Consider the following 22,825-nt stretch of genomic DNA (forward strand, 5'->3'; position numbering starts at 1 on the left):
GATGTCATGCATACTAACATTTGACTCCAACAGAAATACTTTCTTTGCATAACTGAGCAAGTAATAGGACTGCTGAGCCTTGCAGCATGTGGCAGCAGGGAACAGGGAGCAAGAGAAACTACATTATATTTTTCTTGTTTAGTACCAAGTTAGGTCTTCCATTGCTTCTACAGTCAATGTTGTTTTTTGCTTGTGTACATGGTTGTGTTTGCACACTTGCTCTTGTGTGTGTGTGTGTGTGTGTGTGTGTGTGTGAATGTGAGGCAGCATGGACGCCCTGCTGTGCCCTGCCAGTTCACTGCAATACCCAAGGCTATCAATACACAGTGCATTAGCTAGCAGTACACACACACACACAAATGTAGCTCATCCCGCTGGTTTTTATAAAGGCACTTCAAATGACGCAAGATCAAAGATGTGTTCCTATTCAACATTAATATGAAAGTACAGCCAATATTAAAATTTAATTATGTTTCCCTAATGAACAATAGTCACTCTGATCAGTGATTGTGAACATGGACTAAAGAAGCATTTCAGGACAAACGCGGTACACTCTGAGGGAGAGTAGAGTGACTTTGTGGACTGTCAGTGCTTGTCTGCTCTCGTTAATCCAGAGAGCTTTTAATATTTAAGTAGTGATCTTGATTTTGAACTGGAATATGTGCTCATCCAAAGGAACTTTTACAAGGTCACTTTTGGCATCTCTGACAATTTAGTGTTTGTATACAGTGGCTTTATCTTCAATAAGTGGTGAGCTTTAAAGGTACAAAATTGTTTTTGCCGGTGATGCACAGCAGCTGAAGCTAACTAAACTAAATTGTCCTTGGTCATCCAGTTTTGTGTTTTATTGGACGAACTGAACAAAAGAAGTCAGCAGCTTTTTAAGCTCTCCTCTCTCCTTCAAACACCCAAGACAATGAAGAGATTAGAGTGGCTCTGGGTCTAAAAACCATAAATATTCCCAGGATAATTGAAACAATAAGGTGAACTGAAGGCATAAATCGTAAATCATTTCCGTGGCACTCACCTCATTAATCAGGATCCAGTGACAATCGAAGGCCACCAGGTTGGTCTCCACCACCTGCAACACAACAAAACACACCATCACATTTAGTATTGAGAGAAAAAAAATATATATAATAGATTTGGTAGAAATAAGGGAAATAAGTTAAGCGACAAGTAGTCTGTTTTTTTATGTTTTAAAGAATTTTAGATTCCTTGTTGTTACCTTTAAATATATCTTCTGGCTTGGATAATGTAATACATGGTAACTGAAGTGTGAATATTATGGAAAAGAACATTATGGAAATGTGCAAGGCTGAAACCTAGTGTGAAGCTTGGCATAAGTGATTTGAGAAAACTTGTATCAAAGGTGTTCAAGGTATCAGTCAAAAATCTTTTCAAACACATGCAAATATGGCGAAGCTTGCTTGAGTGTCACAGAATATTCACAAACACATGTCGAATGTTGAATCTCAACATTAGAGCTTTTCTCGCTAATTTACACAGATTAGACTAACTTCCGAGTGGACTAACTTCACTCTCTACGTCTCTACCTCTGTCTCTTAGACACACGCACGCACGCACGCACGCACGCACGCACGCACGCACGCACGCACGCACGCACGCACGCACGCACGCACGCACAACCACAAATACACTGCCTCAAAATAGTATGTTTCGGCACAGGGAAAAAGAAAACCTTCTCCATTAATTGTTAATGCTGTAACTTAAATATTTATATGTGTCAACTCTTAACCAGTAACTACACAATTGTTAAACACTGCAGCAATAGGGCACTTAGAAATGGTGCTGCCTAGATGACAGAAAGAGTAACCGCACACACAAGGCAAAAACATTTGGAATTCCAGACACACCCACGGTATATTTGCACATACATTTATGTTATAATATCATCAATTTCCCTTTTTATAGCTGCAGTAGCTTTATTTTAGCTCACTCTCTGTCTGCTTGTTCAAGTGGCCTCTTTTCCCCGTTACCAATGAACTGTCTCTCTGACAAGCATGAGGGCGAGCCTTTTCCTTATACCCAACATAAATACATAAGTGAAGCACACATTATGAGAACCATGCCCGTTCTCATTCCCAGGGCGTCAAATACCGACGCTTTGTCATGGCCGTCAGCATTCAATTCGATATGAGACGCAAAGAGCTTTCCATTAACTACAATGTAAACCCATCCGCATCAATATTAAATGCTCAGGGAAAGTGTTGTGATGACGTAGTTAAAGAGCGAAAGAGACTCATAGGATGGGTAGTAGGGGAGGTGGATGGTCCAACAAACACAAGGCTTTCATCCAGGAGACCGCTGTTTGTGGTCCGTGCGTTAAGTTTCACTTTCACTTTACAATCAGCTGGACATTCCTGTCCCGTGTTCACGTTCATGTAATTTTCACTGTACAAATATAGTAATTTTAAGCCTAACCATGTAGTTTTTTCCTCAACCTAACTAAGGGGTTTTGTTTCCTGAACCTAAGCAAATATTTCTGTTTAATTCGCAACTTTAAGAAGGTGTTTACTGCGATGCCAAAGCGCCAGTATATGACTAGTTAGGATGAGAACGCTTTGGAGAACCGCTGCTTCTTGAACTACTAACAGCAAGGTCCCTCTCTCACACAGCTGGGAAGTGATTAAGTTTCATTTATAAACACATATGCATTTAGTTTTGCTTCCTTTACCCAAATGGACAGGAGTGTAAAACTGGACAAAACCTACATAACATTAAGTGGAACATCACTTAAGGATAGCTAAAGGTAACATTTGTAAAGAATAAATGGCAGTGCCATTAAGAGCCTACAAAAAGTAGGGGAGCAGAAAATAGATATTTGAGTGTAGCTCTCTGTTTCTCTTTCTCTGCTAACTCAAACCAAATAGTGCCGTCATTTATTATCCACTCTTTCTGTTCTTGTCTATCGTCTCGATCTTGTCTCTCATCCTTTAGCTATCTCTCTCTTTACAAAACTATTTCAAAGCATATCACTCCATCTGTAACATTTCTTTTAAACGAGAAGGAGGGTTCAACCTTGCTTTTGTCTTTCTTCTGTCAGAAACACTTGTTTTCGCTCCCTCCCAATCCCACCCAACCCTTTAATTTGGTTCTCTTATCGCTGCTCCTGCCTCACCTCTCATCCCATCATCTCTGCTCTCCTTTAATTGCTCTCTTCTCACTCTGAGTGCGCCCGCTACTTTCCTTCGCTCTCTCTCCCCTTCTTACCCTCCTGGTGTAAAAATACAGTGCCACTCGTATATCATTTGCTATAATTGTTTAGGTGACTATAGCATTGTGTGTCATAAAACACTTTTTAGCCGTAAACAAAAGGCAACAGCTGGAGAGAGCTGACGGAGCGTGGCTAATAGTGCTTTAATCTCCCACAGTCTCCATAAAACTTCATCATTGTAACATTGGCGGCTGCCGTAAAACACTTTGTCTACAGGAAACATGGTTGCGACACAGACGAGGAGTAAGGCAGGGAGGAGAATGATGGAGAGGGGTGCAAAACTAGATTTTTGCCTTAATTCTTCTTTTCTGACAGCATTTCTGTTCGTCTCTACTCTCTAGACTTTACCTTGGAACAGCGCTGAAAACAATGATCACTAGAATACTGGAGGTTATTAATCTTTTTTTGTCCTCTCGTGCTGTTTCTGTCTCTATCTATTATATTATCTATCTGTCGGAGCATTGCAAAAAAAACAGAAACAACAAGCAGTGAAGGTGGGGGGAAAGGGAATAGAGAGAAGAAAGGACAGAGGTTTGGCAAGCTGTTCTTCTGTTCTCCATTTCTCTGCCTGTTTGCCCCGTTCCTTTCCCTTGGTGCTCATTAAGGTTTTAGATGATATTTACACAGGATTATGAGCAAAACTAACTTTATAAACATGCAAATATGTGTGCGTGTACCTCAATTTGTGAATGTGATTTAGGCATGTAAAGTAATGCAAATGTGTATATGCTGATGTTGTTTGCTTGTATGCAAGAGTTGGTGGATGCAAGTGTTTCCACTTCTCCCATTATGACCTCCCTCTGGCAGCCGTCTGGGCAGATGTTTCAAGCTAATTAGCGAAAGGGCAGACTAACACTAGACGTGACTCCTCAGGGGTTGGGACTGTTCAATACACTCACTCTCTCTCACGCACAGACAAGCATAAAACAAAGCAACAACAAATATTGCTGCTAACATCCAAAACTGCCTTGTTTGTGTGCATATGTCAAACTAACAAATTACCACAGCATTTTTATCAATGCCAACATGGCAGGTAGGCATCACTTGGGTAAAGTTCCCTTAATGCTACCACTGAGATTCTTCTGGCCACTATGACCGGCTCTACAAAAGCTTAATTTCTGCTCAGCTCTCTCTCTCTGAAGTCAGAAGATCAAACAAACACCAGCTCAGCGGGCCGGGACGAATCAAATCACTCAGTGTCAATACGAGTAAGCCTGTTCTCCGAGTCTGAAAGCAGACAGAGGGAACTAAGACTGATCTGCAACATCATGCCACTGTGCACCCCAGTCTCGTATGTCTTTTACAGAGTGGCCGTGATACCGCCAAAAAACATTTTGATCTTGTAATGACCTCCGTCCGCATGTCACTCCTGAAGGAGTCCAACAAAGTGAAGATCATTGATTCTGGCAAACGGCTGCAGTTGGCTGACATTCAGTCAAGGTTTGGTGTTCGTACCAAGGCCTGACTTGACAAAAGCAGGATATTGAACACACACATTGCATGCTCACACACATACATAAGCACTCTACAGACGGTGACTGTTTGTTCTACAGTACGCCTTATATACACTGGACAGTATACAGTGTATCCATGTATATGACTGTTTGTGTTTCTGTGTGTGAGAGGGTAAGGAATATTAATGCAAAAGCAGATATTGCATAAGTACATTGAGGGGGAAGCTTGAAGAGGGAGAGTGGGCGTTGCTATTGAATAAAGTGCTCTAAATTGAAAATTAGTTGTGTAATTTAATTTCATGCACTATTTGTGATCAAATCAAGCAAATAGCCTAAAGCCCAGCCTCCAAACCAGGAATATCCAAGCTTCACACTTAAACATGCAAGCACAAGCTGTGAAAGTACAGACACACATACAGAAGTTACACAAAGGCGAACAAATCTACAAACACAACCACGCGCACTTGCACAGATCCATTGCAAGAGCCATTTCTACATTCTTTGCCCGGAGAAAGGTAACGTTATTTGCTGTACTATATGGTTATGCATCCATTTACACACTCACAAAATTACCATGCCACTGTATCAACCTGGTCCATCCAAGCCTGCTGTTTTATTACTATAATTAATTTGTGTTTCTGTGCCTGCGTATGTGCGTGGGGGGACCCAGACACAGATAAGTCTGTGTCTGGGTCTTGAGGTGGAGGAGTATGATTATTGTTATCATCTCAAAGCTTCCTTCGTAAGATGGATAAATGTTCAGAGAACCTGGAACATCAGAGAGATGGGAAGAAAGTGGGCATGGATGAGAGAGCAATGGGGAGACAGGCAGAGAGTAGATGCTGATAGAAAGAGATGAGCAACAAGAAGTCGCATGTGTTTAATGTACTGTAGGGCTGGGTTATATGGCTTAAAAATTATATTTCAATGTTTTTATGCAATATCGCGACATACGGTATATACTGGACCTATAACCATGCATGCGTTGTAAATCTTCTCAAATGATGCAACTCAGCCAATCAAATCTGTGCATTCTGATAAGCATTTTGTCGTGCGTCGGTGAGTGAAAAACACACACATGGGAGAGACGAGACGACAGACAACAGTTGTAGAAATAAGTGGCGTGCTCTAAAAAGAGAAAAGTAGACAGCGAAAAAAGAGTTTTTTATCCAAAATGGACAGACTCTTACATTAATTAATGTAATTAATTCTTCTCATGGGCAGTTCTAAACCAGTATGTCTTATATGTTCAGTGACCCTGGCAATTATTAAAAGCGGTAACATCTTTTTCGAAGTGGAGGATGGCATCTTCCATCACCTTTTCCGACCTCAACACGTATGAACTCGCTTTGGCGCTGCACTTCTTCCGCTCTCTCCAGGCTCTTTCCTAGGGTAGTGTCTAAAAGGGAACCCGCGAGTTGGGGAACATCTTGTGAGATGGTTAGGCATTGACCTCTAATAGTTAAGGTTAGGATAGGTCATCAGGCAGTGAGTTTTTGCAGATCTCAGATCAGATTTTGCAACCTGCGGTTTACCTTCTAGACACAACCCTTTCCTAGTTCCCTGCTTCCCTCCAGATACCAAAACACATGCCCCATACGCACATCCATGCTCATACGCCACACACACACTCGCCCAGGAGAATGTGAATGTGAGAGGAAGGGAGTTGCGGGAGAAGCAAAACGCCAAAGCGAGTCTCTGACAATTCATATTTATACTCGATGTTTGCGATATTGTCATTTACTACATCCCACGCAGAAAAACACACAATACATTGAGTATTCTATATAGCGCCCACCCCTAATGTACTGTTATTCCCAGAAATTACAATCAGTACCCAATGTTGTGATGTCTTTCTTTATTGGATTTCCTATTGATGAAGTGGTAACATTTGAAGGAATAAGTGAGGAACGATCAAGCATTTTTCTTTCCATTTTAAGGTTCTTGAGAACTTGACAACAGCTCTGAAACCTCTTTGCACCTTCCCCTCTCTCTTACGTACAGTAATCACAGACTATTTTCCTCATGTCTAACTTGCATGTAGCTACAAAACACATTAAAACTTTACCACTGCTATATAAAATAAGGAGAGGAGTTCTAGCACGCTCACTTCATTTTCATTAAAGCCGTCTCTCCCATTCGTTCTCCTCCTCTTTCACCCTCCCTGTTAATGAACTGAGCATTTAGTGCATGCTAACTGATGCATTTTCTCCCTGATACATCATAACTGCTTCATGTCACTGCTGCCATTTAGGCTTAATGCCACTTGCCTCACTCACGCTACTCCCACAGTGTGCCTTATGCATGTTTGATTGTGTTCATATCTGTGTGTTAAAGAGCGGCGATGTCAAGCAGAGGGCGATGCATTATGACACTGTTTTGCTCTATGGATTTCCATACTTGGCAGAGGAGCAAGGAGCGCTGATTGATGGCGTGCAAAGAGGCACTTCATTGGCATGCATTCTGTTAGCACATTAGCTGCTAAAACGGCTAATCTCAAGCCTTGTGTTTGTTCTTCCGCCGCCATGCTGTGTGAATAAACAAATACATTATGTAGTACACACACCCACATACATCATCTCGAACATAGATGAGATGATACCAGCATGTCATTTACAGACATAAACTCAGCCAACACACATGTATCTACACATCTGGGATATGAAAGCTATGTCTGAAGAAGTGACTTGTCATGTTAGATAGTGTCTTTGGACAATAACATTGTGTAGTATGATTTGTTACTACATGGCTAGTGTGTATAAAGTGCAGACACACAAGGCCAAGTGGAGCAACAAGCCACGGAGAGAACATCCTGCCCATAGACCGCTGGCTAACACAAAGCAAATACACACAGCCAAGAATAAACAGTGAATATTGTGTTTGATTTTCAAGACATCTGTGTGTCTGGTTTATGTTCATATTAGGGTTGGGCGACTGGACGAATATATCGGCAATCAGCGATTGGCTCAGTACATCGGCAGTTGGTTTTTTTTGGTGATTTTTTTTGCTAATTCAATGGTCTGTCTGCCTCCGGAGTACGAGAGCTGCTCAGCCACTGAGAGAGAGAGACAGCGGGGAAAAACAACGTGAAGAGCCAGTATATTTTCCCATCTAACTCTAAAAAGGTTTATTTGAAAAGGAGTTTTATTTTGTTTCTGTCGAGTTTGATTGAAGTGGGTTTTAAAATGTTTCACCACTAGAACAGCTGATTTCCCAGCTGAAAAAATGGCAGCTGGGAAGGGTGGGTGTACGCCGCGCCGCACACACACGCTTCAGCAATCGCCGGCTGTTGGGCTGGCGATGGCCGGTCGGAAAATTTTAACATGTCGCCAACACCAGTTCATATTGCTTAAGAATACTTTTGTTTATAAAAGTGACACTAGAGCTCTTGTCTTGAAAAACACTACAAATCTTTGAAAAATGTAATGGTTCAGGGCTCCGTAAGTATGTAATACATCTAATATAATATAGTGGGGCCACTGAGACATAAAAGGTATGATGTCATGGTAGCGTAGAGTAATGGCATTCAATTTGATGAAAGTGTTCAGCGACTGAGTTGGACAAATGACACATGATTAATAAATCAATTAAAACATCGATAAAAAAGGTTTTAGTCCATAATTATATGTCACAATAGTGGTAGTGGCATATTATACATTTCTGTCATCTGTAGAGGACGATGATTGTCAAGTCTTAATATGCATCTCATGGCCATAAAATGAAAATTTCAGAGATTGTCACACTGTAAAATAAAACACAGGTTCACTGATAGAATAGCAATGCACTGTGGATCACCTCTCCAGCCTCCAGTAGCTATGCGCCTGACAGCGCTGTCTACTGAGGTGCACTTGGAATAAAGGGAGCAGTAGCAGCATGTTTTACTTTTTTTCGGTATGAAGTGTTTGGTTGATCTCATTCTGCACTGCAGCTCACGGCGGAGAAGGAAGCAGAAACCAAGTGTGAAAAGTGTAAATATTTGTGTGGCTCATCCTCAAAGCGGAAGTCGGAGAGGAAGATGGTAATGGCGGGATTGTTTTTACTGAACAGGTAAAAACGTACATGTAGTAAGTAGACACAACCTCATATTTGAATATATTATTCTAGTATATCATAGTAAGTTAATATGTACCCTTTCAACCAAAATAGAAGGAAAAACAGACTTTGTAGATGTATTTTCGAGGTTGATTTTGTGTGTTTTGTGAGAAAAGGCTCATGTAAATAAAACTGTTTATACTGAAAGCATCCCATTTAAAAACTAGGGTAGTTGGAACAACAGTGATTTTATATAGTGTTAAAGGGATATTTTTCTTCAGGAAGCAGAGGGCAATGTAATAAATTATTGGTGTTGGATGCACTGGACCGTATCATGACATGAGTCAGATGGGTGTCAAAGGCCTGTGTGATTCCTCCCAACAACTAATGACTCTAAATCACAACCATTACTGTCTATTTAATTAGCCTGATCTAGCCGTGGTCACACACCAATGATCCACAAAGTCTATAAAGGTTGTGCTTCTATGCTAGTGAGCAAGAGAGAAGTGGGGGCAAGAGACATATTGAATAATCCAGATTGTGTGTGTTAATTTATGTATCTGAGATTTTTAGTGATCGCTCAAGAACCTTGTCTCTTTGCAATCCCCATCTGACAAGGTCTGAGCCCATCTCTCTCTCACCTACACAAGCACGCACACACACACACACACACACACACACACACACACACACACACCAACAGAGAGCTGTCACACCCAACAAAAGAAAACCTCATCTTGACAAGGTCTCGCCCTGCTCACCAACCCACCACACACACCAATGACATTATTGATCAATCACTCACTTTCTGATAAAAACAAGAGCAGCGGAGTCATTCCCTTTTTTGTCCTTTCAGCAGACACTTCTCAGCAGCTATAAGTTTCTCTCCCTCTATCTCTATTGCCCTCACTGTCTCCTTTTTCTTTTTCTGGCTGACATATAATATAATGCTAGGACAGCGAAAGTCTTTGATAGTATGTGTTGTGATGGCAAAGGGTAACAGGGCCAACATGCAAGACATCCATCATCCTCGAACTCTGTGTGTGTGGGGGTGTTGGTTTCTGTGTGCCTACTGTGTGTGTGTGCCTACTGTGTGTGTGTGTGTGTGTGTGTGTGTGTGTGTGTGTGTACGCAGAAGCACACAACACTCTGGGTATGTGTGTGAATGTCGGCCTTTCAGTTTATTGATCAGTCCACAGATCCACTGAGAGAATGAATAACACACATTCAAGCATGGACTGACAATTGCACACATACACCACAACCAGCGCCAGCAAATATGACGATATGCAACCTGACATTTAGATATGAACTGATCAATGGCTGGAACAAATAGAATAAGCTGTCTTGATAGGTCTAAGGTAAACAGTTTGTGGGTGTGTGTGGGCTCATGTGTATGTGTTTGTGGATGTTCTTTAATTGATTTACTAACTTGTTTTTTCCAGCAGCAAAGGGGAATAGGGGATTTCCATAACCCATATTAAAGGGGACCTATTTTGCTTTTGTGCCTCTTCCTTTAGTGTTATATAGTTTTTTTGTGCGTGTAAAAAGCTCCTGAACTGCCTGAAACGTCTTGCTTGAAGTCCCGCCTTTTCTTCTGTAACATGTTGATGTCACCAAGTAAGGAGTTTTTGTACAGTCCTGTCTCTATCATAACATGCGGCAAATTCGCAGTCGAATAATACTAATAATGTTAAATATAAATATACATATATAAATATGCACATGTATTTTAGTTCTGGTCCGGTTCCTGTTCACGCTGAGTGTGAACTGTAATATTTATCAGATATCCCTTAGGCTATTTGCTAAATATCCTGCACTACTAATTCACAAAAAGACACTGGCATTACAATAGTAAACTGTTGAATGAGACTCTGTACACTTATAATATTTTACACATCCACGCACAGGCCAGTAATTCCAAATAATGCTGTTTACTCATCTTGATGCATTATCAATAGAACTTTAAAAGTAGAATATGAGCAAAAATAAAAGCCAATCATCTTTAGATTACAGTCTTTAATTGGCCTTTGTAAAACATCTTTACAACAACTGCGGCAACAACAAAAAAAACACCCAGCATTAGCTCAGTGGCCCAACTGATGATAGGTCATGTCAGTGCGGAGAAAAACAGGGCAGAAGAGAGCACAACGCAGGTGAATTAAAAGATTAACCCGTGCTCTAAAATGTCAGAAACCATACCAACTGAAATTGCCTTTGGCAAGGTCAGATGGGGGACTGAAAGGTTTTCTGTGTACGTGTTTGTGTGTGTGAGAGTATGAAAGCAAGACAGATGGAGATGGATGGATAGACAGACAAGGAGAAAGACAGAGTGTATACCTTTGAGTGTACATACTTGTGTGTCTGTGATACAGAGGGAGAATGAGTGTGTGCGTACATGTGTGTGGGTGTGTGCTGACCAAGCTGGTGAAGTGTTCCTATAAGCCTGCTCTGCTTCTCCAGGATGACTTATCTTTGACCCAATGTATACTTATGCCTCCACTGCTTCAGTCCATCAATCACTCCCTCTTCTTGACAGCACTATATGAAAAGTACAGCACAGGTCGACTGTTCATGACACCAGATATGGGTGATATCATCAGAAGTATCAATCATACACAACAGCCCATACATACTGGCTGCACATGAACACAGGAGATTTAACAGTACACACTGTCTCAAGTATAAACGTATGCATTGTGCTGCATATATACAGAGAGAATTTTCCCAGCCACAATCATGAAATCCTGTTTTTAACTGAGGAGTCAGACAGAGCAGGATCGGGCAATTTACAAAAGACAAAGGGCAGAAATATATACACAAAAGAGATTGTTTCAACCATAAAACCAATAATCACAAGGCATAAATGACGAGTCTTTTAATCAACAGCATTTAGCGATTATTGGTCAACACGATATTTGTTGGTTAGGATAATGGTCCTAACGTGTCCACGATAACAAGACAATATTAAATTATGCAACACCTATAATGAATTTTGTGCTATATTCAGTCTCTTTCTTTCTCTTGCTTTCCCTATGCTTCACCGCATTGCTGTAGCTTATCAAAAAAAAGCAACAAGCATATAGCATACGTCTGACGCTGTAGCCTATGCAATTCCCCATGTAGCCCTAACTCCAGCAGGAAAGACGTCCGCTCTCATAAGCAAAAATAATGCAAATGCGCCTATTCGGCGATTCTTTGATTTCAAACCAAACAAAAAAGGAGAGCCAGAGAACGTGAACGAAGTGATTTGTAAGCTGTGCAATAAACAAGTCAGGACTAAACATGGAAACTACACAAATCTCCTCTCCCATCTTAAAACTCACCATCCAACAGAATACTCAAGTCTGCCACCGACTCTATCCACAAAGAGCAGCCGGACCAAAACTCTACCACTGCGAGCAATCAACCCTCAATCATTGGGCTTTCACAAAGGCATCAGCAACATATAAATGTGACAGTCAATGGTGGCGAGACTGTAAGAGGGCAGTTACCAGGCACATTGTAAACTAAATGGTTTCCATCCATACAGAAAAGGCCAGTTTCAAGGAAATGGTGAATACATTAGATCGCCAATATGACTTACCAAGCCACAGATACTTCAGCAAGAGGATTCCACCAGTGTATTGCAAGCCCGTCGGCCCGCTGGGACTAGTCATTAGGGATTTATGCTTTTTAAGGAATACAGGAAGCTCCGTTTCCACCAGTCAGGTGGCCCGTGATGTTAGCGATAGAGATAAGAAGAAGATAATACCGTATATCATTGTTTTTCTTTAAGTAATATTGTCAGCAGGGGAATTTCAATATCGCCCAACCCTAATGATAACATGTTACATAGTAAATCCCATTTTTGTGGTTGTCAAGCAGTCTGCTGTTGTCAACCTAGCCAGGTCAAAAAGTAACTTGTGTTAACTTATTTAAGCTGCTATTCAACATTGTAGTTCAGTGTTTCTGTCCAATATGGAAGTTATGCCTTTTATTTAAATCTTCAGCCTGGGAACACCCAGATGGGCCTAAGAGTATTAACAATTACATATTTTGCATATGGGGTCACTATAAGTAACAGCCTAACAACCTTACAACAAGCAGTTATCGCTGGGGAGAGAGAAGCGGGTCATGTTAGTGTCGCAGGATGAAGGGTTGGCGTTCGAGTGAGTGAGCAATGAAGGGAATAACCAGCTGTATATGGTGGAGAGCAGCAGCTGTTATGGACCTCAATTACACATCCGATCTGGCCTCCGGGGGTTGAAGCATATGCTAAAGTTGTCAGCCAGAGGAGCTGACCCCACCGTGCACTCATGTTTTACAGGTAACTCTGGGGGCAGACCGTCAGGTCATTTTAAATAATTGTAATTAACTTTTTTTTTTTCTTAGCTTTTAATGATAAAAAGACTTTACATTATAATGTTATAACACCATTTCAACCGGCCTTAGACATACTCTAAGGGAATGCTGTCAGCTGTGAAATTGAGTTACTAATTGCATATTTAATTAATTCAGTTCAAATTAATTGACCCCTAGATATCGGTCTATTGTTAAGATAGTTTTGATGTTTCTGAGATAAAAAAGCCTTTCTTGCTTTGGTCAGAGTTAATAGCCTACACAGCATCACTTTTGTTTTACTAAGATATTAAGTAGCCAATTTGCAGCAAATTAACCTTTTCAGAAGAAGAAAAGTCTCAAGCACATATACTTTTTTTTTTTTTACTTTCAATAAATGCACACTGTGTAGCATTTACAAAAAGAAGTGGTGATGTACTGCATAACTGATGGACACCAAAACAGAACACATTTGTTCTACTGATTGTTTTTCACAATAAAATATTTCTAAAAAGGTGCAGTCTTTGCCACACGGTATGATTAAAAATTCAAATGGTGATAAATATGTTTTTCTCTTTAAAAGCTTTCAATCAGCTTTCTTCAACTGGGGAGTTCTCCTCCATTTAGGAGAGCCGCAGAGCTGTACTAAGGCCAATGGGTGGCCAATAATACGATACACATTCATACACATTCTAAGAGGTATGTAACCTGACTCGCCAGATTATTTGTTACGCAGAACCATCTGAAAAGCCGTCACTGGAAACTGTTTGGAAAAGGGCAGGCACTTTAACGTTGCAGGTGATTGGATGAACCATCTGTCAATCAAACTCTCAAAAACATTGCCTTCAGTACCGTTCTTTGCTCTCCTTTCAATGAAGAAATACTCTCCAGTTGTGATATTACTGATGCTATTGCAGCATCTATACTAACCTCTTCAGGATCGCCATTGTTGTTTAGAACAAACTAAGCTACACCCAGGAATGACCGAAAGAACGAGATCGCGGGTACAAGCGGCCGAAATGGGTTTTCTCAGGAGGGTGGCTGGCTTCTCCCTTAGAGATAGGGTGAGAAGCTCAGTCATCCGTGAGGGACTCGAAGTAGAGACGCTACTCATTTACGTTCAAAGGAGCCAGCTGAGGTGGTTCGGGCATCTGTTAAGGATGCCCCCTGGGCGCCTCCCTAGGGAGGTGTTCCAGGTATGACCAGCTGGGAGGAGGCCACGGGGAAGACCCAGGACTAGATAGAGAGATTATATCTCCACACTGGCCTGGGAACGCCTCGGGATCCCCCAGTCAGAGCTGGTTAGTGTGGCCCGGGAAAGGGAAGGTTGGGGTCCCCTGCTGGAGCTGTAGCCCCCGCGACCCGACCCAGGATAAGCGATTGAAGATGAGTGAGTGATGAGTGAGAGTAAGCCACACCCGTATCTGCTAGTAATTTCACACATGATGCTGATCTGGCTTGCCGGACACAAACGTATTACTTGAATCCTGACAAGATGGATTTTCGTGTGTTGTGATCCCACCATTCTCGTGTGATCTTATGACATAGCGAGAATCCAGCTGCCATGCAAAGGTAAGGAGGCATGGATATATGGAACAATAGTAAAACATTTGATTTTAAACACTAAACTTCTTCAAATATACTGAATAAGATCTGGCTAGATGGCTAAACAGCATATTAATACATTGCTGCATTGAACTAATCTGATGTAAGCCAATTAAAAGCTGATGCAGTTTGGCTATGGCTCAATTTTGGCAAAAATCTAGCCTTCACTTGTGCATTAGTACCTTGTTTTACACCTAATAATGCTAAGTTGAATCTACAGCATACCAACTGAGACAAATTAAAAGATGTTTTTAGTGATATCAATTACACTCTATCACAAAGGAGAACTTGTACTCTTTGCTGAGAGCATTTGAGGTGCTTCATAAATAAGTTATTAAACACAACTCTGACCCAAAATGACTTCTGTAAAATTGAAGCCATGGGGCACTGTGGCCTAAAATCAAAGCAAAGCTGAGATAATAGATCAACTGACCCTGTAGACAGATTACATCTTCTGCCCTCTCAATTATCAAATCATGTTATTCTTCTATTTCCTGCTGGGCCCCGTGGGAGGGAAGATATTTGACCCTGAGCCTGACCCTATTAGAGAGACGAGACAGAAGGAGATAACATGACAGTCTGCAAGTGGGCAAACATTTTTTCAAGGGTATTATTTGTATGTTTGTGTGTCTGAGAGAAGAAGAAACACAGCTACATCCTCAAGTATATACTGTAAGGATAAAAACCACCAAACACTCTGGGGAAAACAGTAAAAACATTATATGATGGGAACAGGAAAGAAGAGAAAATGAGAGCTAAGGGAAGGTAAACAAGGAAAAGAAGACAGCATAGAAAAAGAAAGACGTGAGATGAAAATTTAAACCACAAGGCTGCAGTAAATAGGCTGTCTGTCTAAGAATTATGCATTTCCTTCTGGGCCAATCAGTAACTTTGGAAATGCTGAAAGTGTTGTGAAATGCAAGTGCTCTGCAAGTTAGGAGAAAATGCAGTCCAATCTGTCTCAGATATCACACGTGACAAGCAGACTAATCAATAAGGTACAAAATGAATGGGTAACTTTTACTTACAGCGAAAAAAATCAATGCAGAAACACACCACTCAAACTACAGTTGTGATCCCTCACTTGTGCACACAACAAATACCCAAGCCTATACAAACATACACACTTCTGCACACTCAGCAGAGGGTCTCCATGGGTCGCAGTGTTTGGAAATTGTTCTCCGTATGTGTGTGTGTTTTTCTTGACACAGCATAGCAGAGAGTTGTCAATTTTCATCATGATACAGTCTTCAGTTCCAGCTGCTGTCAGCAAGACTCAACGGGATTATACAGTATGATACTTGAATCGGACCAGCAAAAATACCATGTACAAAAATGAAATGAAACATGAACACGGTGAGGGGAAAGATCGCCTTCACGGTTACAAAGAAATCAAAACTGTCTGTTGGCGCTGAGACAACAATCCAACCACCTCCTCCAACCTCCTCCCTAAAACACTTTGTGGTATAACTATGCTGCACTTAGGTTGCTATTCAACATACAGCGTCACACAGTGCAAAGGCTCTTCGCACTTTATTCAAGAATAGCGCTCTTGCAATTATCTGTTCTCAAGTGTTTGTGGCTGAATGCACTATTAAGTAAATTACAGTTGTTACCGACAGATTTCTATCAAGGGTCCAAGATTTTAAATGATATAGTGCATGAGGCATGACCAAAGATTTGATTATACAGACCTAAGAAAAACCTCTCTATTCAAAATATAATAAATTATAGTATTTACAAGACATCACCTTTCAATTACACAGGCGGCATCAAGAGCTCAACTGATTCCTTTGTATTTTTCATTGTTCAGATATTGTAAGACCTATTTGTGCTCTTTGCAAGAACGAAATAAAACAACAATGCAGAATGCATTCCAGCAGAGTGTAGATACATCATATGCTCCTCTTAAAAGCTACTATGTTGTTTGTAGCCATTCAGCCATGCTCAGTAAGAGGCTTTAGGAGAAGAAAACCTTCTGCTTTATTGTCAGCAAGGTGCTGTACTTAAAGCAACTCTGTGACTTCAATTGAAACATGCCAAGCTTTTATCCGTTTATGTGCCTTTTCCCCGAGTCTCCCATCCATGATCATCTCCCAATTTGTCCTTCTTCACTGCACACTCTCTCCGCATGCATTTTTTCTCACAAACTTTTCATTTCTGATTTCATTATGCCTCATCTCTCTATGTCTCTCCTCTCTTTTTCTTTCGTCCTCCGATCTCCCTCTCCTCCATCCGAGACAAATGTAATTTCACATCAACTACATCTTAAATCAATCAATCAATCAATCAATCAATCAATCAATCAATCAATCAATCAATCTGCATAAATCCCATTAGGAACTGAGCACAGGAATAACCAGAGGATGCAACAGCCCAAAACATGTTCCATAATCAAAGCAGCAGATGCACTTTGTCATCCCACTTCTATTGTTTCTCTTTAAACACTAGCTGCAACTATCAATTATTTTCATTGTCGAATAATCTGTTGATTATTTTCTCGATTAATAGATTAGTTGTTCGGTCTATAAGATGTTAGAAAATGTTGAAAAATGCCAATCAGTGTTTCCCAAAGCCCAAGATGACATTCTCAAATGTCTTGTTTTGTCCACAACTCAAAGATATTCACTTAACTGTCATAGAGGAGTAAAGAAACCAGACAATATTCACATTTAAGGAGCTGGAATCAGAGAAATTTGACTTTTTTTTTCTTCCAAAATTACTCAAACCGATTATCAAAATAGTTGGCGATTAATTTAGTAGTTGATAACTAATCGATTAATCATTGCAGCTCTACTAAACACCACACTCTAACCTCTGTTACCTATCTCATGAAGAATGTATAGTTTTGTTGTGTTTGCAGGTGTGTGCCATCATTTGATAAATTGATCTGTGGTATGTACCGAGACCCACACAAAAGAAAACAGTTTTGTAAGTGTGTGAGTGTGTGTTTGCCCATGAGGGTGAAAGGAGAAACATTAATAAAGAGAAGATAAACTGATAGATGTGGAAACATGGTGGTGGAAGAGTAGGGAGCTAAAGGATGCTTGTAGGGCATAGAGTGCATGAAGAGTGTGTAGGTGAGCTAAAGTGTGTGTCGGTGTGTGTGAGTGTTTGAGTACGTAGCAGGGAAAGGGAGAGAAAGAGACAACAGATAAGCACATTGGCAAACTGAAAAAATGTGTGTGATGGCAAGCTCACACACACACACACACACACACACACACACACACACACACACACACACACACACACACACACACACACACACACACACACACACACACACACACACACACACACACACACACACACACACACGAACAAATCTGTATCATCTCTAAAGCACTTACTGGCATCCCCATTAGTGGCTGTACCAGCGGCAGTCAATAGCGCTCACCTTTGGTGCTCCTTACACACACACACACACACACACACACACACTCACACACAAACACGCACACATACAAAAAAAACAAACAGCCAACCTTTCAGTCCTTTAGCAGTAATGCTCTATAATCATTGTGCTCCCAGCTCCATGTGCACAGATAAAACCTTAATGTCATCGCACATCACACACATGCACACGCACACGCACACAAACACACGCACACACACCCTGTTTGTTGAGATAAGAACATAATGCCATCTCTGTCTGGTGATAAAGTTCAAGGAGAGAGCCAGAGCCAAGCCCTTGAAGTGCCCTTTTAACTGAACTGGAAAGTAGAAGGCAAAGGATGCTATCTCTATCTCTTTCTAGGTGTGTATGTGTTTTGTGTGAATGCATGTATTCATATACTTTTTTGTTTGGTTATGATCGGGATATAGTGAGTTCAGAATATACAGTATAAGCCTGATATTGGCCTGACCAAACAGACGTGAGGGAACTTGTGGCTGAGCTGGTAGTTTGATCCCCAGCTCCTCCGATCAACATGTCAAGGTGTCCTTGAGCATAGACACTGAAGCCCAGCTGCCCCTGATGGTTATGCCAGTGCCTTACATGGTAGCTTGCTGCCATCGGTGTGTGAATGCGTGTGTGAATGGGTGAGTGAGAGGCAAGTGAATCAGAATCAGAATAAAAGCATTTGGCTGTTAGCCTCTGGTTAGGAGCTGTGGGTATGCTGCACACCTACACTGCATTTACACCAGATCAGGAGTTAAGGCGATTCGCTGCAGGGTTGTGTGGATGAGTCACTTTAATAGCCCATTAACTGCAACGATTAACGTCTTTTGTTCCCTCATGACTGGGTTGTACAGCTTTGGATCACCGGTTACGTGATTGGCCACAGCAGCATGACGTCAGGTTTTGTTTCTCCAAAGGTTGATTCTGTTTCTTCTTTTCCACTGTGTTTTTTCAGCACCCCCTGCGCCGCCGCAACCCAAATGCACGACCCCCATTCAAAAAGTGCACCGCCTGATCTGGTGTGAACGAAGCATTACACCCTCTTTCTACTGACTGGGAAGGAACTAGGGATGTGACGGTGATGGAATTTTCCCAACAGGTAATAAACTTGTGACAACACCAGTGTTATCGATTAAACCGGACATTTTACAAGAAAAGATGAAGCTCTATATGTGTAGCGCGCTTACTTTGATCTTTAACGTCGGGGGGGTGTGTGTCTGGCCTCTCTGGTAGAGCTTTCCCTGCGGGGCCGCAGGTTTCCACCCGGCGCTTTTCCGCCTCGCACACCGGCTGTGACCGCTCCGTCCTCCTCACGGCGATTGCCTCCTTAACGTTATGGTTCTCTTATAGCATTGGGTTTAAATCTGAAATATTGCTAAATAGGCGCTTTTGCTTTTCGCTTCGATACCAAATCCTCTGCCATCGTCTTGTCTGTCAACACTCTCATCCCGTGTGCATGAAATATGACACCTACTGCTCTGTGCTGGGACTCCATATGGAGCAGAAACATTCACTTTCCGATTGTAGCTTCCGTCGTCCGACTATGTATTAATAACACAACGCTGATACGCGAAAATGAACTAAATGGGTTTTATTTCTGTAAAAAAAAAAAAAAGCAAAACAACGGTGGTTGGCGGTAGGTACGTAATGTAATCGGTGTATGCCCGACCACCGTGTAACACCGGTAACACCGACTTCCATGGCAAGCCTAGAAGGAACAAGACAAAGCCCACCTTAATAGCGGAGTGGCAATGCATAGATTCATACATTTGTTGTTGGTGCTGTCAGGTGGTACAGTGAAGTTGGTCCCTGTCATTTCCTTCCCAATCACCTCCTGTAAGTAGCCTATGTCAAAACAAGTCATGAAAAACAGCAAGCTATGATTGGTCGCGGTCCAAAGTGTAGTGTGCCATGTCTCTCAGGCTAAGTAAACACAAGTTTATGAGTCTGTGATTGCCTCATCTGATAGAAGAATAACTTCAAGTACATGTATGACATTTTAGTTTGATTGACATGATGTTCAAAATGCATTTAAATTAACATTCTTGGTATTTCTCAAAAATTGTTGGTCTAGGCATCATGGTTGCTAGCTAGTGTGAGAGAAGCTGGCATATGACTAACTCTAATTAAAAATTGCATTTGTTGCACTACTTTGTGACTACTTTCAGTACAAATATGCTTTTAGGAAACAATATGTTAGAGCTATCAATCGGTGTGTATATGTGTGTGTTTGGCGACGCAGTCTAAATGCCAGTTTCCGGAAGATAGAGTCACTTAAATATCAAGATGCAGCATTTAACTTTGGAAGACAGATTTGCTTTTGAGTGTTCACATTCTTTCATTGATTCCTCTTTGTTCTCTACAAAACAGTATCTATCTGCTTCCTCCCCATCACCATTTCTCTTCACCTTTTCTATTAATTTGCTCTTCGCATGTTCATCCTTCACACTCTACATCATCCATTTATGTCTCTTTATCTCTCCCTCTTTCCGCCTTGCCCTTCTAAATCACTTTTCCACTGACCTCTACTGAGGAACAAGTACAAATTTCAAAGGCATAAAGGTCTGAGCCATGAGTATTAATTGGAGATAAATGCAAAAGCCTTGAGCAATCTGTATTGTAGCTGATAGGACGTCCATTAGTTTTTCAAGTTTTGTAAAATAAGTGAAGTCAGCACAGAAATCAATTTAAATACATTTGAAGACACCTTAATCTATGTTAATCCCTACCCCTCTTTGTATCCCACCATACCGCGTTATTTTACTTACCTCAGTTGATCCCTCTACTTATTTCTCTAGCTGCCTACTTTCCTCCGCATTCTCCCCGTCCGTCATTCCATCATGATCTCCTCCCCTCCATTTTACACCCTCTCCTACATGTCCCATAATTACAAGTGTCAACATTTGCTCCTCATGCTCCATTGGCGAAGCAAAGACGTCACAGGAATGACGCACAATCTCTGTGTGTAACGCCAAGATGAACAAAATCAAAAGCCAAGGAATCAAAAGTCAAGAAATTCAATCAAAGTACCCACAAATCATCGTTTTAATCATTGTCATTTTCTACCCTTCAATTTATTCTAACAATGACCGGCCGGCCCACTGCCTTCTGACTACAGCTGAGTGGTCAATGTGGGAAAAGTTCGGTAAAAGTGAACTCGAGACTGAGAGAATGGCAAAAATGTCGACCTTCATGTGTCAGTAAGCAAATGCAGAGGAGGAAGCAGAGAGAAAGACACAAAGGATGAGAGCATATTGAAGATTGATTTCAACCATACTGAATCACAGTGTTATATATTTCCCTGTTGGAATTTCTCCAATTTCCCCTTCATTTTAAAAGACATTGACATTTAGTTGAATAGTCCACAGTAATTCTCTATGTAAGGGTACTCAGCATAATTAGCAATTATCAGTCAGGCAGATTATAAATCTACACCAAAGTTATTAAATCATGCAGTGCCATAGTACAGAAGGATATAAGGCACTCAAATATATGAGAAAAGACAAGAGAAACTGACAAGTTTACACGTACGTGCAAAATGTTAAGATAAGAAGATTAGTTAACGCTGTTAGACCAATTTGTCTCATATATCCCAACCTTAAAACATATTTTTAATATAATATAATTAGGGCTGTCAATCGATTACAATATTTAATTGTGATTAACAATCATTGCCCATAGTTAATTGCAAACTAATCACACATTTTTTACCTGTTCAAAGTTTTTAATACTCTTATCACAATGGGAGCGGCCAAATATGCTTGCTTTATGCAAATGTATGTATATATTTATTATTGGAAGTCAATTAACAACACAAAACAATGATAACTATTTTCCAGAGACCCTCACAGGTACTGGATTTAGCATGAAAAAATATGCTCAAATCATAACATGGCAGTGTGCCAAAACTGCATGGGATTAGCTTAAAGTGGGCATGTCTGTAAAGGGGAGACTCGTGGGTACCCATAGAACCCATTTTCAGGTCGAGGGACTTTGAAAATGGCCATGGCAGTTTTCCCTCGCCAAAATTTAGCGCAAGATCGCAGCCTTACTTAGCCTACTTTCGCGACAAGCTAGTATGACTTGATTGGTACCAATGGATTTCTTAGGTTTTCCAGTTTCATATGATGCCAGTATCTTCACTCTAGCTTTAAAACTCATCTTGTTACAACCTAAAAATTGCAAGTTGTGTTAAAGAAATTAGTGGTGTTAAAACGAATTTGTGTTAACGCGTTATTATCGCGTTAACTTTGACTGGCCTAAATATATTATAATTATAAAGCGAGGAATCTCTGTCCGTCTGTCTTTCTAACTGGGAATGTTGTTGGTATTGGCAGTGGTAGAAGAAGTACGCCTACTCAAAACATATTTTTCTGAAGTAGAAGTAAAAGTAACCTTTCTCTGTCAGGTAAATGTAGTACTACAATGCTTTCCTCTGAAGTAGAAGTACACTCTAAGTAGTATGAAGTTGAGTTGCATATTTTTTAAGTGCTTTGGGGCCCTTTTGTAAGTTATTTTGGGGTACAATGAGTCAGAATAATAACTCGATTAAATATTTTTCATATCTAAACATCATAATAAATCTATAGCTCTTTGGGGCCCTTATAGTTGGGGACCCCAGGGGTAAAGTCTGTCACTGTATAATATAATATAATATAATATAATATAATATAATATAATATAATATCATACAATATCGCAGTGCCCATTCAAAACATGCCCGTTTAGAACGGGCCGAATGCTTGGTCTGTGATAATATAACACAATATAATA

General features: G+C 40.8%; 1 protein-coding gene across 6 annotated transcripts in view; it reads right to left on the reverse strand.

The window, feature by feature from the left end:
- Nucleotides 1–22,825, reverse strand: part of grid2 (glutamate receptor, ionotropic, delta 2) — a 564,677-nt gene that overhangs the window by 199,452 nt on the left and 342,400 nt on the right. For all 6 annotated transcript variants that reach the window (XR_012594250.1, XR_012594251.1, XM_074637696.1 and 3 more), the window contains exon 5: nucleotides 1,028–1,081. Coding sequence is in view for 4 of the 6 variants with exons in the window: in XM_074637696.1 (XP_074493797.1) it covers nucleotides 1,028–1,081 (54 nt within the window). In the remaining 2 variants the exon portion in view is untranslated. The remainder of the gene's footprint in view (nucleotides 1–1,027; nucleotides 1,082–22,825) is intronic.

Source organism: Sebastes fasciatus, chromosome 6 (assembly GCF_043250625.1).
Source record: "Sebastes fasciatus isolate fSebFas1 chromosome 6, fSebFas1.pri, whole genome shotgun sequence".
Classification (NCBI taxonomy): Eukaryota; Metazoa; Chordata; class Actinopteri; order Perciformes; family Sebastidae; genus Sebastes; species Sebastes fasciatus.